This window comes from Oncorhynchus tshawytscha, linkage group LG07 (assembly GCF_018296145.1).
Source record: "Oncorhynchus tshawytscha isolate Ot180627B linkage group LG07, Otsh_v2.0, whole genome shotgun sequence".
In the NCBI taxonomy this organism is placed as follows: Eukaryota; Metazoa; Chordata; class Actinopteri; order Salmoniformes; family Salmonidae; genus Oncorhynchus; species Oncorhynchus tshawytscha.
The window spans coordinates 60,487,103-60,504,054 of record NC_056435.1 but is presented as its reverse complement, the minus strand read 5'-3'; the positions used below and the strand labels follow the sequence as shown (position 1 = coordinate 60,504,054).

General features: G+C 41.5%; 1 protein-coding gene across 1 annotated transcript in view; it reads left to right on the top strand.

Annotated features, from left to right (window-relative positions):
* Nucleotides 1–14,390, top strand: part of LOC112246233 (V-set and transmembrane domain-containing protein 2-like protein) — a 35,400-nt gene extending 21,010 nt beyond the window's left edge. The window contains exons 2-4 of the mRNA XM_024414537.2: nt 10,136–10,302; nt 11,545–11,586; nt 11,739–14,390. Of these exons, the coding sequence (XP_024270305.2) occupies nt 10,136–10,302; nt 11,545–11,586; nt 11,739–12,053 (524 nt within the window). The 3' untranslated portion in view covers nt 12,054–14,390. The remainder of the gene's footprint in view (nt 1–10,135; nt 10,303–11,544; nt 11,587–11,738) is intronic.
* The last annotated feature ends 2,562 nt before the right edge of the window (nt 14,391–16,952 follow it).

Here is a 16,952-nt window from a genome sequence, read left to right as displayed (position 1 = left end):
GCTACTCTCTGTTCATCATATATAGTCACTTTAAACATGCATAGTCACTTTAAACATATCTACATGTACATACTACCTCAATCAGCCGGACTAACCGGTGTCTATATAGCCTTGCTACTCTTATATTCAAATGTCTTTTTACTGTTGTTTATTTCTTTACTTACCTACACACACACACACCTTTTTTTTCACACATACCTTTTTTATTGGTTAGAGCCTGTAAGTAAACTTTGATTTGATTTGGAATGGACTGCTGAGGACTGGGGTAAAGTCATTTTCTCTGATGAATCCCCTTTCCGATTGTTTGGGGTATCTGGAAAAAAGTTTGTCTGGAGAAGACAAGGTGAGCGCTACCATCAGTCCTGTGTCATGCCAACAGTAAAGCATCCTGAGACCATTCATGTGTGGGGTTGCTTCTCAGCCAAGGGAGAGGGCTCACTCACAATTTTGCCTAAGAACACAGCCATGATTAAAGAATGGTATCAACACATCCTCCGAGAGCAACTTCTCCCAACCATCCAGGAACAGTTTGGTGACGAACAATGCCTTTTCCAGCATGATGGAGCACCTTTCCATACGGAAAAAGTGATAACTAAGTAGCTTAGGGAACAAAACATCGATATTTTGGGTAAATGGCCAGGAAACTCCCCAGACCTTAATCCCATTGAGAACTTGTGGTCAATCCTCAAGAGGTGGGTGGACAAACAAAAACCCACAAATTCCAAGCATTGATTATGCAAGAATAGGCTGCCATCAGTCAGGATGTGGCCCAGAAGTTAATTGACAGCATGCCAGGGCGGATTGCAGAGGTCTTGAAAAAGAGGGTCAACACTGAAAATATTGACTCTGCATTTACTTCATGTAATTGTCAATAAAAACCTTTGACACTTATGAAATGCTTGTAATTATACTTCAGTATTCCATAGTAACATCTGATGGAAATATCTAAAGACACTAAAGCAGCAAACTTTGTGGAAATTAATATTTGTGTAATTCTCAAAACTTTTGGCCACGACTGAACATAATGGTATAGAATGAAACTAACCCCTAGCCAACTATGACTGACAGTGTACATCAAGCTACATTTTCTGATAGTATTTAGGCTCAGTTTCACAACCAGACCTGGGTCAAAATAGTATTTATTGCCTTCCAAACACTTTAGGTGCCCTTGATTTAGCTTCCCTGGTGCAATTACACCAATGGAATAGTCCCAAGTGTACAAACCCTGCCCACCCAAGCGCACATATAGTAACTGAGGACATCATTGTAAATAAGAACTGACTTGCCTAGTTAAAGGTTAAATAAAAAATAAATAAAATAAAGCAAATACTACTTTGAGCCAGGTCTGTTCCCAGCCTCTGTGACATATCTGTGTCTGTCTGTCTATCATCGCTGTGTGTTTCTGTGTCTGTCTGCCTGTCTATCATCACCATGTGTTTCTGTGTCTGTCTGCCTGTCTATCATCACCATGTGTTTCTGTGTCTGTCTGCCTGTCTATCACCATGTGTTTCTGTGTCTGTCTGCCTGTCTATCACCATGTGTTTCTGTGTCAGTCTGCCTGTCTATCATCGCCGTGTGTCTCTGTGTCTGTCTGCCTGTCTATCATCGCCGTGTGTCTCTGTGTCTGTCTGCCTGTCTATCATCACCATGTGTCTCTGTGTCTGTCTGCCTGTCTATCATCACCGTGTGTCTCTGTGTCTGTCTGCCTGTCTATCATCACCGTGTGTCTGTCTGCCTGTCTATCATCACCATGTGTCTCTGTGTCTGTCTGCCTGTCTATCATCACCGTGTGTCTCTGTGTCTGTCTGCCTGTCTATCATCACCGTGTGTCTCTGTGTCTGTCTGCCTGTCTATCATCGCCGTGTGTCTCTGTGTCTGTCTGCCTGTCTATCATCACCGTGTGTCTCTGTGTCTGTCTGCCTGTCTATCATCACCATGTGTCTCTGTGTCTGTCTGCCTGTCTATCATCACCGTGTGTCTCTGTGTCTGTCTGCCTGTCTATCATCGCCATGTCTCTGTGGCATATATATATGAGAGAGAGAGGTTGAGAAATATATAGAGAGAGAGGTTGATATATATATATGTGTGTGTGTAGAGAAGTTGATATATATAATTTTGTAAATGACATCGCCAAAGTCAAGGATCGGTAGGATAGACAGTTTTACGAGGGTATGTTTGGCAGCATGAGTGAAGGATGCTTTGTTGTGAAATAGGAAGCCAATTCTAGATTTAATTTTGGATTGGAGATGTTTAATGTGAGCCTGGAAGGAGAGTTTACAGTCTAACCAGACACCTAGGTATATGTAGTTGTCCACATATTCCAAGTCAGAACTGTCCAGATTAGTGATGCTGGAGGTGTGGGCGGCGATCGGTTGAAGAGCATGCATTTAGTTTTACTTGCATTTAATAGCAGTTGGAGGCCACGGAAGGAGAGTTGTATGGCATTGAAGCTTGTCTGGAGGTTGGTTAACACAGTGTCCAAAGAGGGGCCAGAAGTATACAGAATGGTGTCGTCTGCGTAGAGGTGGATCAGAGAATCACCAGCAGCAAGAGCGACATCATTGATGTATACAGAGAAAAGAGTCGGCCCGAGAATTTAACCATGTAGCACCCCCATAGAGCATGCCAGAGGTCCGGACAACAGGCCCTCTGATTTGACACACTGCACTCTGTCTAGGAAGTAGTTGGTGAACCAGGCGAGGCAGTCATTTGAGAAACCAAGGCTGTTGAGTCTGCCTATAAGAATGTGGTGATTGACAGAGTCGAATGCCTTGGCCAGGTCGATGAATACGGCTGCACAGTATTGTCTTTTATCGATGGCGGTTATGATATCGTTTAGGACCTTGAGCGTGGCTGAGGTTCAGCCATGACCAGATTGCATAGCGGAGAAGGTACGGTGGGACTCGAAATGATCGGTGATCTGTTTGTTAACTTGGCTTACGAAGACTGTAGGTCATGGGAGAATGTAGGTCATGCAAAATAATCTTATCAGGTATTTGCTGAATGATCCCCCTAGTAACCATATAGGGGTAAAGGAGATCTGGGAGGGGGCTTGTAGCCAGGTGGAAATGGCCAGCCGTAGAAAAATGCTTATTGAAATTCTCAATTATCATGGATTTATAGGTGGTGACAGTGAGGGGAACCAAGAGAGAGAACGATGAGGGTCTTTTTGAGAGGAAGACACCAACGCGTGTGATTTTTTTAAACTTTAGGGTAGGGAGAGAGGAAGAGAGAGAAAGAGGGAGAAAAATGATCAGGAACAAGAAAAGGATACACAGAATGAGAGAGTGAAAGATGGGAAGCGAGAGAGAGGGAGGGGAAAGAGAGTGAAAAAGCTTGAGTCTGCAGAATGAGTACGTCTCTTTTGGGCTGTGGGAATTGAAAGTACAGGATCTTATAAGACCATCCTACTGTGGTGCGGAATCCCATATCTAAGCCTCACACAGGGCTCCATGTATAGCGCTGTCCTTGAGATGACCTTGCTTTAGGGTTTTTTCTGTTAGGCTATACCGTCAGGGTCCAGTTTTTCAAAAGTGATCTGATCGGGTTTCGGTAATCGGATAGGATGAAATGCATAGAAATATGTCAATAGAACGGGCGTCCCAATTCAAGTCAATGGTACGTCCTTTCAATTCATGATATTTCTATGCATTTAATTCTATCCGATTTCTGAAATCCGATCAAAACTACATCACGAACCCAAGATGTAGTTTGTTGTTTAAAAATATGTTATACACTGTGTCTGTCTTTGCTATGATGATTATTGTTAATCTTCTCTTTCGATCAACCACCATCCTTCACCTGTTTATTCATGTTAATGTTTAGCTTACAGCCAGTTAGTGAAATGGATATGCTAAGCCTACAATTGTCTGTATTGTGTAACAAACGCTCTTGTCAGTAGACTGCCACAATCACTGTTCCTATCTTGGGTTTAGGCTACACATGAATTTGGATGTCCCGCTAAACAACTTTTCGAAAGGAAGGTACCTGCCTGCACACTGCTCATGAATCAGAAGACGAGAATGATAGTGTCACTGTGTTATACACCCTTTGGAGTATGTCCAGTGTGTGTAGGCACCCCTTATTCATGTGTGAGCCGTTTTCACACAGTTTTATACAGTCGTTGTGTACAATGCCCTCAGTAAGTGTTGTTGGGTGTATCTCATCTTTCCCACTCTCCTCGCCCTCTGTCCCTTCCCCTCTCTCTCTCCTCACAAATGAGGCCACTGCCTGGCCGTGAGCAGCGGAGCATCCAGGGCACGACTCGTGGGAGCTCAGTCAGTCCTCACCCCCCCTTTCTCTTTCCTTCTTTCTTTAACTCCCTCCCTCCCAGCTGTGTCACAGATCCACAGGCCTGATGGAATATCAATTACACATTTGGGTCTCTCTCTCTCCCGCAGCCTAAAGATTCTAGTGTTTTTGATCAGCAGAGGCTCTCAGAAAGATTATTATTGATGAGAATGAGGATGAGAAATATACAGTTTGTCATTTTAAAGGGGAAGTGCACCCCAAAATCTGAGTCTAATGTTTATACACCTATAAGTTAACTATAGTGGACCATACTGGAGCCAAACTTTCATTCTTATTGCCATGTTATTAGATGGTGCCAAGCTCTCCCATTCATTTGGGGATATATTTTTGTTGTAATGCATGTCAAGATCTACCTGTCTGAAACTCCGAACCTGACCACTCACTTACTATGGCCTTCTAATCATCCATAGCTTCCAGTTGGCTCATTCAAATTCTCTCCACTCCCCTGCAACTCTTCCCCCGATTGTTGCTGTTTATGACATGGTACTTACTCTCAGTTAACGGACATGATAAAATAAGTGCACCTTAATAAGTGCACGTGGGGTGGAATGTGTGTCCTAAATTTGATCAGGTTATGTAATGGCTACACAAAAAGACTCCATTCAGTAACATCAGACTTTAAAATGCAAAGGCATATCAGGGAAGGATACAGTTTACATAGAGGAGACCCTGAGTAAGGAATTGTGTTTTGTTAGAGATTGGTTCTGACAACAAATTGTTGCTACATTTAGGAAAAACTGAATCGATTTTGTTTGGAACAAAACGTAGATTGCTTAGGGCTCACAAGATGAAGATAAACTGTGCAGGCAAGGAGATTGAATCTAAACGAATTGTAACTTATATTGGTGTGTCCATAGATCAATCCCTTTCTGAAGACCTGATTGCTGCTAAAATTCTTTCTAAATGGCGAACAAATTAACATTTTTATATCGTAACACTAGATATTGTCACACCCTGACCATAGTTTACTTTGTATATTTCTATGTTTTGGTTGGTCAGGGTGTGAGCTGAGTGGGCATTCTATGTTTCATGTCTAGTTTGTCTATTTCTATGTCTGGCCTGATATGGTTCTCAATCAGAGGCAGGTGTTAGTCATTGTCTCTGATTGGAAACCATATTTAGGTAGCCTGGGTTTCACTGTGTGTTTGTGGGTGATTGTTCCTGTCTCTGTGTTTTTCACCAGATAGGGCTGTTTCGGTTTTCGTTACGTTTCCACGTTTGTTGTTTTTTTGTAGTTTTTGTATTGATTCGTGTTTTACGTTTGTTGATGAAACATGGATCGCAATCTACAAGCCGCATTTTGGTCCGACTCTCCTTCACCACAAGAGAACCGTTACAGATATTTTAACATCAAGTTAAGAAACTGCTTGTCTCAACCTTGATTCAGTGTCATGTTGATTTATGCCTGTTCTTGATTATGCCTGTATAAAATACAGCTGGCAAACAAGCATGTCCTAATTGTCTTAATTACAGAACAGAAATTATATGCACCAAAAAATAACCATCATTACAGCTTCATAATACTAGCATCTGTAGTGATCTAATTGCATGGGTAATGCAATTCTTTTGAATGACTAGCGACAATTAGCAAACTTTGATAATGCCAATTAGCAAACAACTTAGCTAACACCAATTAGCAAACTTAATTATCACCAATTAGCTAACTTAGCTAACAGCAGCAGGCTAACAGAATTTCACATTTCAAATTTCACTTCTCTTTCATAAACGCATGAGGGTTTGGTTTGAGGTCAAGGCCAAGATCTCAGTTGCATACTCCTCGAGCCCTCTCTCCTCATCTCCTTCTCAAATGCCATCGGATGAGAAAGCCAGAGGTCCTGCCCCTCTGACCTTCTCCTCCAATAGGGTCTGAGGATTATTTTTTATTTTTTTTTCACCTAAATTTAACCAGGTAGGCTAGTTGAGAACAAGTTCTCATTTGCAACTGCGACCTGGCCAAGATAAAGCATAGCAATGTGAACAGACAACACAGAGTTACACATGGAGTAAACAATAAACAAGTCAATAACACAGTATTAAAAAAAAGTCTATATACATTGTGTGCAAAAGGCATGAGGAGGTAGGCGAATAATTACAATTTAGTAGATTAACACTGGAGTGATAAATGATCAGATGGTCTTGTGCAGGTAGAGATATTGGTGTGCAAAAGAGCAGAAAAGTAAATAAATAAAAACAGTATGGGGATGAGGTAGGTAAACTGGGTGGGCTATTTAGAGATGGACGATGTACAGCTGCAGCGATCGGTTAGCTGCTCAGATAGCAGATTTTTAAAGTTGGTGAGGAAATAAAAGTCTCCAACTTCAGCGATTTTTGCAATTCATTCCAGTCACAGGCAGCAGAGAACCGGAATGAAAGGCTGCCAAATGAGGTGTTGGCTTTAGGGATGATCAGTGAGATACACCTGCTGGAGCGCGTGCTACGGGTGGGTGTTGCCATCGTGACCAGTGAACTGAGATAAGACGGAGCTTTACCTAGCATGGACTTGTAGATGACCTGGAGCCAGTGGGTCTGGCGACAAATATGTAGCGATGGCCAGCCGACTAGAGCATACAGGTCGCAGTGGTGGGTGGTATAAGGTGCTTTAGTAACAAACGGATGGCACTGTGATAAACTGCATCTAGTTTGCTGAGTAGATTATTGGAAGCTATTTTGTAGATGACATCGCCGAAGTCGAGGATCGGTAGGATAGTCAGTTTTACTGGGGTAAGTTTGGCGGCGTGAGTTAAGGAGGCTTTGTTGCAAAATAGAAAGCTGACTCTAGATTTGATTTTGGATTGGAGATGTTTGATATGGGTCTGGAAGGAGAGTTTACAGTCTAGCCAGACACCTAGGTACTTATAGATGTCCACATATTCTAGGTCGGAACCATCCAGGGTGGTGATGCTAGTCGGGCGTGCGGGTGCAGGCAGCGAACGGTTGAAAAGCATGCATTTGGTTTTACTAGCGTTTAAGAGCAGTTGGAGGCCATGGAAGGAGTGTTGTATGGCATTGAAGCTCGTTTGGAGGTTAGATAGCACAGTGTCCAAGGAAGGGCCAGAAGTATACAGAATGGTGTCGTCTGCGTAGAGGTGGATCAGGGAATCGCCCGCAGCAAGAGCAACATCATTGATATATACAGAGAAAAGAGTCGGCCAGAGGATTGAACACTGTGGTACCCCAATAGAGATATGTGGAGCAATGTCCCCTACAAGCTGCGCGTGCACAGATTAAATATCAGCCTGCACAGAGAAGCACGAGATTGAACTTTCTAGTTTTCCTCTTTAGTTAACACTATCAAATGTAGCTTACAGACCTTTTACTTTTGTCCTCCTTTTGTGTCCTTTGCAAAATGTTATTTGCTTAGAGCTAATCTGCAAGGTCTCTTTACTGAAAAACAACATTTGTGCAAGAGTATAAGGTGAACAAATAGGAGAGACCCACTTATACAGGACAAAGCACTCACTTCCACAATACTTCACCACTGTAAGTACATAGTCATATAAAATCAATATGGCGAGAGAGAGAGACATTTACAGTCTAAAATGTGAGACTCAATGGGGTGTGATGAGATTACCACCACATGACCTCAGGCTCAACTTCTACACTTTGTAGATGAGGAACTGAATGTACTGAACATGCATATAGTTTCACCACACATTGTTAACCACTTTCATTAGTACAGTATGATAATAGATCAACATGATGGATGTGACACAAAATTAACTGGTTTCCCTGCATGGCGTTGCATAGACCAGGGAACTCTTAAGTCCAGCCTTGGAGAGCTACTGGGTGTGCAAGCTTTTGTTTCAGCCCAACACTAACTCAATTAATTCACCTAATCATGGTCCACATCGAAGATCATGATTAATTGATGATTTGAAACCGGTGTGTTATGCTGGGCTGGAGTAAAAGCCTGCACACCCTGGATGAGATTTGGAGACCCCTGGAAAATACCTTGAATTGATAGAGGCCTGATACAGTGATACTGTGTGGAAGGATGCTATATGACAGGTATAATGTTTCCTTACATGTTCTAACACAAGGGGTAGCTGTATGACAGTTAGGAAAACAATAGGCTTTCAAGGAGAAGGATTGTGCGATGTAACACTTCGATCATGATATATTTTTTAGATAAGACACATCTCAAATCAAGGTTTATTTGTCACGTGCACCGAATACAACAGGTATAGACCTTACAGTGAAATGCTTACTTACAGGCTCTAACCAATAGTGCAAAAAAGATATTAGGTGAACAATAGGTAAGTAAAGAAATAAAAACAACAGTAAAAAGACAGAGCGAGGCTATAGAAGTAGCGAGGCTACATACAGACACCGGTTAGTCAGGCTGATTTGAGGTAGTATGTACATGTAGATATGGTTAAAGTGACTATGTATATATGATGAACAGAGAGTAGCAGTAGCATAAAAGAGGGGTTGGCGGGTGGGGGTGGGACACAATGCAGATAGCCTGATTAGCCAATGTGCGGGAGCACTGGTTGGTCTGGCCAATTGAGGTAGTATGTACATGAATGTATAGTTAAAATGACTATGCATATATGATTAACAGAGAGTAGCAGCAGTGTAAAAAGAGGGGTTGGGGGGGGGCACACAATGCAAATAGTCCGGGTAGCCATTTGATTACCGGTTCAGGAGTCTTATGGCTTGGGGGTAAAAACTTTTTGTCCTAGACTTGGCACTCTGGTACCGCTGGCCATGCGGCAGTAGAGATAACAGTCTATGAGTGGGGTGGCGGGGGTCTTTGACCATTTTTAGGGCCTTCCTCTGACACCACCTCTCACAATCTATGGAAGTAGTTATGTATTATGATACATTTTGTACTCATGCTTCTCATTACCTGAAGGACAACATCCATAAGAAGCATGATTCAAAAATATAATTAGATTATCCAGTGAAGTAACATTTGTCTGATACATTTCCAATGTCTATACAAATTAACTAAGACACACAAAACATATCTCCCTTTCTTGAAGACACATCTCCCAACCACATGCAAAAGAAATCCTCCTGAAAATCCCCAAAGTGCCCTTCAACTTAATGATCTTCATCCGCCTGTTGTTTCTTGCTGAAGTTTTATCCTCGTAATAGTCGGCAGATGGTGCATCTTAAACAACAGCACATCGCTGAAACAAAATACCATTGACTACTTTATCTTTCATAGACGTGTCTATAAGACTGAAGCTCTCGGTGGAGGAAGTCTCTGTGGTGGTGAAGTTATAAAGGAGGATTAGTCTCTTGAATTAGCAATGTGTTTTAAACAGAACTGGCAAGAGGACTTAGCCTAATAGCTAGATGTGTGAGGATAGATAAGGGATATGGGGGAGTGATGTTTTCGTTTGAGAAATGTCCCAGGCTACTTTGGCCCCCTGAAGGATTAGGAACGGAAAATAAAAAAAGCCCACACATGATGTTGTCTGAGTCAACAGAGCTGGGTCCTATTCATGAGGCACCAAATGGAAGAAATGGGACTGAAATATGAAGGGACTACCCGGACTTGTCCAATAAGAAACAGTCTTTTTCATTTTCTGTAGCAAAATGTTTGGCAACATTTAACATTCAGAGGCCGTCTCAGGAGAAAGATTTGGATTTTTAACCTTTGATCTATAACCGTTATTTCCAGTGGTACGCCATCGCCTGTTTGTAAACTTTGGGGGTGGCTTTTCTTCACTGGGAAGGAAAGTTACAGATTGTACAGATGTTAGTGTCATTTGTTTCATTGATTGCTTGATTGGTCGGTCACGTTTTTGAGTGACTTTTCAGGTGCATAAATACTATTCTCTCTCTTTTCATTCCCTCTCTCTTCACTCAGCTGTCTTCACAGAGGTTCCTCATGACATCACGACGCAGAGAGGTCAGGACGTGGAGATGGCCTGTTCGTTCCGGGGGGCGGGCCCCTCCTACTCCCTGGAGATCCAGTGGTGGTACATGAAGAACCACAGAGACTGGCCAGAGAAACCCACCTGGACCACCAATCAGGTGAGCCGCTGAGAGAAATGTCATGGTCGCAGGGAGAATTTTATTTAAGGGAGAGTTTTATTGGCCCGGGGGTGACATCGATGAGTTATTGAATCCGAGTAACTGTCTGTGATTCTGCTCGACATAGAGTAGCAGTGCTTGTGTTTGCTCAGGACTTGATGAGCACAATGAAACAATGTAGACCTAGCCACTAAGAGATTAGTAACTGTCAACCCTGGTTTGTCTGTTGAAAGGTTACAAATGAAGCCCTAAATCCTCATTTGAGATATGTTTGTCGGCATGTGTATAACCTCCTCCCTTACAGGTCAATGCATTATTCACTTGACTGATGTGCTTGTTTCTTAAAAGAGGAGCCCTGTATCTGATTATCATCATCATGCAAAAAAACATTCATTAAGCCCACATAGACTTTGTTAACGCACTATTACCATACAAAGAGATAATGTACATGACTGTGGACAGAACTGAATTGACTGAATCCACATTAGCCTACAATACAGCAGGCAGAGGAAAACATTAGCTGCAGCCCTTGGCACAGGAAAGAATAGATAATTGCTGATTAGCATTTTTCTAGCACTGTGGGAGCAGGTTGACTTCTCTAACTTAGGGAAACTTAGAGCTCCTGCTGTGGTACTAGACACTATAATTGGCACAAAGGAAGAAATAGATTTTCCACATCTCTGTTCGATGCATAATGCATACCTATGCCCCAAAATAATTCCTTCCCCTCCCCAACTTTCCCAGATATTTTATTCACTTGATGCCCCGAAATAGCTAGCTATCAGACACAACAGCAACGAAGATACAAGACTACCCAGTGACATAAAAACAACCAAGATATTAGGCTACCCAGTGACATAACAACCAAGATATTAGGCTAACCAGTGACATAACAACCAAGATATTAGGCTACCCAGTGACATAACAACCAAGATATTAGGCTACCCAGTGACATAACAACCAAGATATTGGACTTCCCAGTGTGGATAGGAAATGGTTTATTTAATCACAGTACTAAAGGTTATGAACTGCAGATGTGTGAATATGTACACAGTACTACATACCATTTTTAGGTGGTGGACTGTAACACATTTTCATTTGTTGATGATCTGACGTGTAACATATTTGAAAGGGTCGACATATTTCAAGTGATATTTGATTCTTATCTATACTGATACTGTATGTCACTTGCTATTGTTATTTCAGCCATGTGCCTGACTTCTTTCCATAAATTCCTTATAGGTGGTTCCCATGGAGATGTCTAAAGATGCTGCCAAAATAAGTGTGAGTAGACACATCAGTGTACAGTACTGCACTGGAAACTAAATTGACTGTAAGCTAAACATGATTAACCCATTGTCAACGTACATACTATTGATCCCCAGGAATAGGATTAATATGCTTAAGATTTACAAATACATTATCTTCTGCCACAGGTGGTAAAAGTGGCCGGGAGCAACATCTCCCACAAGCTTCGTCTCTCCAACATCAAGCGGTCGGACGAGGGCACGTACGAGTGCCGTGTCATCGACTTCAGCGGCAGCGTGGCGCAACACCACCGCGTCCGAGCCTACCTTCAGGTGGAGGCTGAACGAAGCCTGGGCCACATCTCGGCAGACACCCTGCCTCAGGAGCCTCGGCACAGGGGACAGGGGAGCCAGTCGGACCTACACCAAACAGAGGGCCGGGAACTGAAGAGGCGTTCGGCCGATGACAGCACCACGGACTGCACTGAGAGCTGTGTGCTCTAGAGGTTATTGTGTCCAGATGGGAAGAACAGGAGTGCATGTTCCCGATTATCATAAGAAGGATGATTGTTTTAACACCCACAGAGAGGCCTGGACAAAAACAGGACTTTCTGCTTAATTTATATGTTAATTTATGAATCGATTTGTTTGGCTTGTTTGTTTGTCTTACATTTATTTATGATTGTTTGGATTAGGATTGTCAGAGATCACCAGAGGGCATGATTGTACGTTATCTTGGTTCTCAATGTAATGTTATTTCTCGCTGCTTTCGTTAAAGCCCCAGTGCAGTCAAAAACGTGTTTTCCTGTGTTTTATATATGTTTCCACACCATGAGGTTTGATTAATACTGTGAAATTGTCAAAATGATGATTGTGCCCTTTTAGTGTAATAGCTGTTTGAAAAGATTGACTGAAATTTCTGCCTGTTTCGGTGGGATGGAGTTTGGCCTGCCTTGTGACATCATAATGGACCAATAAGAAAGAGTTCCAGACCTCTCTGGCAGATAGTTTCCCCTCCCCACTCGGACCACTCCCAGACAGTCCTATCAACATTCTTGGTTTAGAAATTGCTCTTTGCTAAGAACCTATTTTTGTTTATTTTTTACAGTTTCCAAATAAAATTATCACAATAAGGTACTTAATTGTTACCAAAAATGATTTGACATTGAGATAAATACGTCTGTATTTGACCTTTAAATGCTTTGTCCATGATTTCTGACTCTGGGATTGTGATGGGTGAAGATGAGGATATTGTTGGCTGGAGAGGAGATGGAGGTAAGGCCTGTGTCTCAAAAGTCTGAATTTCCTTCCTTCCCTTGTCTCCTTTCCTTCTTCAGCACTGATATGAAATGACTGGGAAGGGACAAGGCAATATAGTAGGAACCAATCCAGATCTTTCCCTATCTATCTGTAGTTATAAAGTAAAGGAGACAAGGAGAGAAACACACCCCATGATAGATTGATTGGATAGGGAGATTTTGCTCTCAGTGATGTATACATTGAAATGCCTCGTTCCTCAGTGGTGTTTTATGGAAATGTATGCCAAAAAAAGCTACAGTATTTACATGCAAACTACACTTTTTATTTTATCAAGGTCCGTGAAAGTACTTTTGAGAGTTGTTTTTTGGTTTGTACTTACACCCTTTCGATAAAGCAAAATGGAACTATTTAAACCACTTCTAGAATGTCTAATGGAAATCCAAACATACATGTATGCCTTCATTACTTGGAATAAATGGTATAATATTGTCTTCACAATACACACACACACACACACTTTTCCTATCAACACCACACAATTTATTCAGTGCTAAGTAACCAAATGAATCATATGGCACATAGTGGGTTGGCTTTCTGGACCCAGATTAAGCCTGTGCTGGATGAAAATGCATTCCCCATTGAGAATGATTTTTAGTCCTGGACTAGGCTTAATCTGTGTCAGAGAAACCTCCCCAGAGTATGTTAATCCTTGCTTTTTTGTCATTCTATTTCCAACTAGTGTTGGGCTTTTTCGTGCAACTATTTCATCAGTAGAGTTAAAATGACAGTTAAGGTATGTTTTTTTCAACTCTTTTCATGTTCGTCTTCTTGACAGTGTTTGTTCTTCAATCTAAATGCTGCTGTTTGATATCTATTCTGTTAAATACATTAATTTGATGGGAAACCTTTGGTCTTTAGATTATTTATTTTATTGTTTCAGTTAAAGTACTGTTATGTCTGTGTGTTCTCCTGTCAGAGGAAAAAAGGTCATTCACAGAAATCAAAACATTTGAACTTGATGGTTGATGAAACAGTTGATTCTCAATAGGCGGAGTGCGCTGTTTGAAATTCGCGAAGAAAAGAGAGGTCTTAAATGCACAACAGGACCCTGGATGCTTTTATTATTCTTCATCTGCTTTGCTGTGATCAGGAATACACCAGCAAACACCTTTTGAAGCATCTGTCAGATATAGTTGTCATGAATTACATGTAAGGAGAATAGAAGCTTCATTATTGCAGTGTTTGGAGATTTTAGGACAGACTATGTACCACCTGTTAGTATTGACAAGATAAACGGACAGGTACATATTTAACAAAACCCTGAATAATCCATGAATGATATATTAACTGTACAATCCTGAAAATGACATTTTAGACAATTAGCACCCACTCTTACCCAGAGCGACTTACAATTAGTGCATCCAAATATACGAGGTGTGGATCAATTGATTGTTTTTTTACACTTCTCTTAAAAGTAGCTTTGGAGTACAATGAAGTTGTCACTGTACACTGAAGGACAGAGTTGTATGTTTAAAAAAAAGTTAAACCATTCATTACATATCATTGGAAGGTAAGGTGATGGTTATATACTCTGAACATTTAAAAGGAAAGATGGGTTGTGGAATGCAACATCATCAATGTTATGCTGCCATTGTGAAATATTTTAGGAAATATATGGAACTATTCCTGTCATATTTATTAATATATATACTTGGTCCCTTCAATTGGTCTATGTTGGTTTGAGGACACAACAACAGAATATAAAGTGTTACACATCCCCCTTTTTCACTCTTCCTATCTTCTTATCCTCTATTTGCAGTGCACTACTGCCACACACAGTCCTAACAATGAATTACAATGACCAGTGCTCCTCAGCCTGCTTCATTGCACTTCCTTGTTTATACAATAGAGGTCCGTGTTACACATCCTATCACCTGCTGACCATATTGACCATAACAAAAACAGGACCCTAACCTGCCATTACACGTATCTGAGACTACTTATCCCTTTGAAAAGTACGTTCTCAGTAACGACTCTGGTGCAGTTTTCAGTGGAGGGGTTTTACAATCACGGACCACAGTAACAAAAGGTTGCACCATGAACCATGCAGTCAACTCTCTGTCTTCCTAACTTAGAAAAGTACGGTTATGTTCATGAGGTTCTGCTGATGCCAAAATATCCACTGTGAAGTTACAGTTGGCTAGCAGCATACCACCCTGCATACCACCCTGCATACCACTGCTGGCTTGCTTCTGAAGCTAAGCAGGGTTGGTCCTGGTCAGTCCTTGGATGGGAGACCAGATGCTGCTGGAAGTGGTGTTGGAGGGCCAGTAGGAGGCACTCTTTCCACTGGTCTAAAAAATATCCCAATGCCCCAGGGCAGTGATTGGGGACACTGCCCTGTGTAGGGTGCCGTCTCTCGGATGGGACGTTAAACGGGTGTCCTAACTCTCTGAGGTCATTAAAGATCCCATGGCACTTATTGTATGAGTAGGGGTGTTAACCCCGGTGTCCTGGCTAAATTCCCAATCTGACCCTCAAACCATCACAGTCACCTAATAATCCCCAGTTTTACAATTGGCTCATTCATCCCCCTCCTCTCCCCTGTAACTATTCCCCAGGTCCTTGCTGTAAATGAGAATGTGTTCTCAGTCAACTTACCTGGTAAAATAACGGATAAAAAAAAATTATAAAAAAAAGCTCGTAGATAAGGGGAACCATATTGTCTTCGTGTATGCATGTGAGGTAATTCCCGCATGGATGTGAGACAGTTCAGGTCTTTTCAGATGGTTGGAAACATGCTTCATTTCAGCAGAGCTAGTTCACTATAGTGCTCTTAAAGAGGCAATCTGCAGTTACCACATCAATTACATGTAGCCATTGATTCGTGAAGAATCATGAGCTTAGTTCAACCATTATACCCCATCAGAACCCAAAACATAAGCTTGTTTATTACAATGTTTGTAAACAAAGCCAATGTAAAGAAGCACCATATAGCGTCAAAAATCATTTTAATACCAGGGATGGTCAGTCCTTGCATCAATAGCTCTGTATATGAATTTGAGAGTGGTCACATTTCTCCAGCTCCATCCCTCAGTTTTTTACTGAAACGGAAGGGGAGAATGCTTTGTTATTGTTTCAACTGCTGATTGTCACTTTAAGCGTGTCTGGAAATGCTGTAGGAATTCCAGCCCAGATGAACACGCTGAAGTGATCAATGCATCAACATGACACAACAGCTGCAATGTTGAGAATATGCCAAGGCCAGGTTAGAGTTGTCTGAGGTCATTGGTAAAACTACCTTCAGAATAATAGTATGTTTGTGTTTGCACATTTGCTTTACAACTTATACTTGTACTTGTTTAGCTTGTTTTCAAACAATCAAATTATTTAACAGGAAATCATAAAGTAAGAGATAAATAATTCAGAATTTCTTGGTAGAGTGGTTTTGTAAACCTGTCACCATCTCTTGGTAGCAGTAGATTTTATGGTATCTGACATTTTATAAATACAACGTAATGTTTTGTCAAAGTTAACAATAAAATGAACAATCAGTGCATAGAATCTTCCTTGTGGCTAACTTGGCTGTGCACCACAAAATGGAGGTCCACTCGTAAAAACCATAGAGCTGAACCTAACCAGAACCAGACCGTTACATCAACATTTTGGAATTTGTTTGTGCATTTCCCCCATGGATTTGATTTCCCTCAGCTTTTTGCATGATACTATATGTAAACTGATGGATTACTAGCTCCTCTCACTGAGGTCAACTGAGCTTTACAGCCAAGACTGGAGACCTGTTTCTTCTGACTGCACCTTGGCCCCCTCACCAACACTTCCCATCATAGCCTGCTTATGCCTTCTAACCTGCTCTTAATGTTTCTTTAGCTGAAGTCCTGTGGGAGATTGGTGGGATTATACCCAGTGCAAAGGTTTAGTGGTAGTATTTAACAGGAAGTATCACCAATATCACCTTCCCAACATGGCATATTCCTGGGATAAAATTCCCCGAATTCTTCTTAGAGATGTCTGGTAGAACAGAATTTCAGAAGCATGGGGATATTTTTTATGATATTGTGTGTGAGTTGAGTGTTATTTCATAAGGGAAAATCAAGTCTAAAATGTCAAAGTGGAAATACGAAC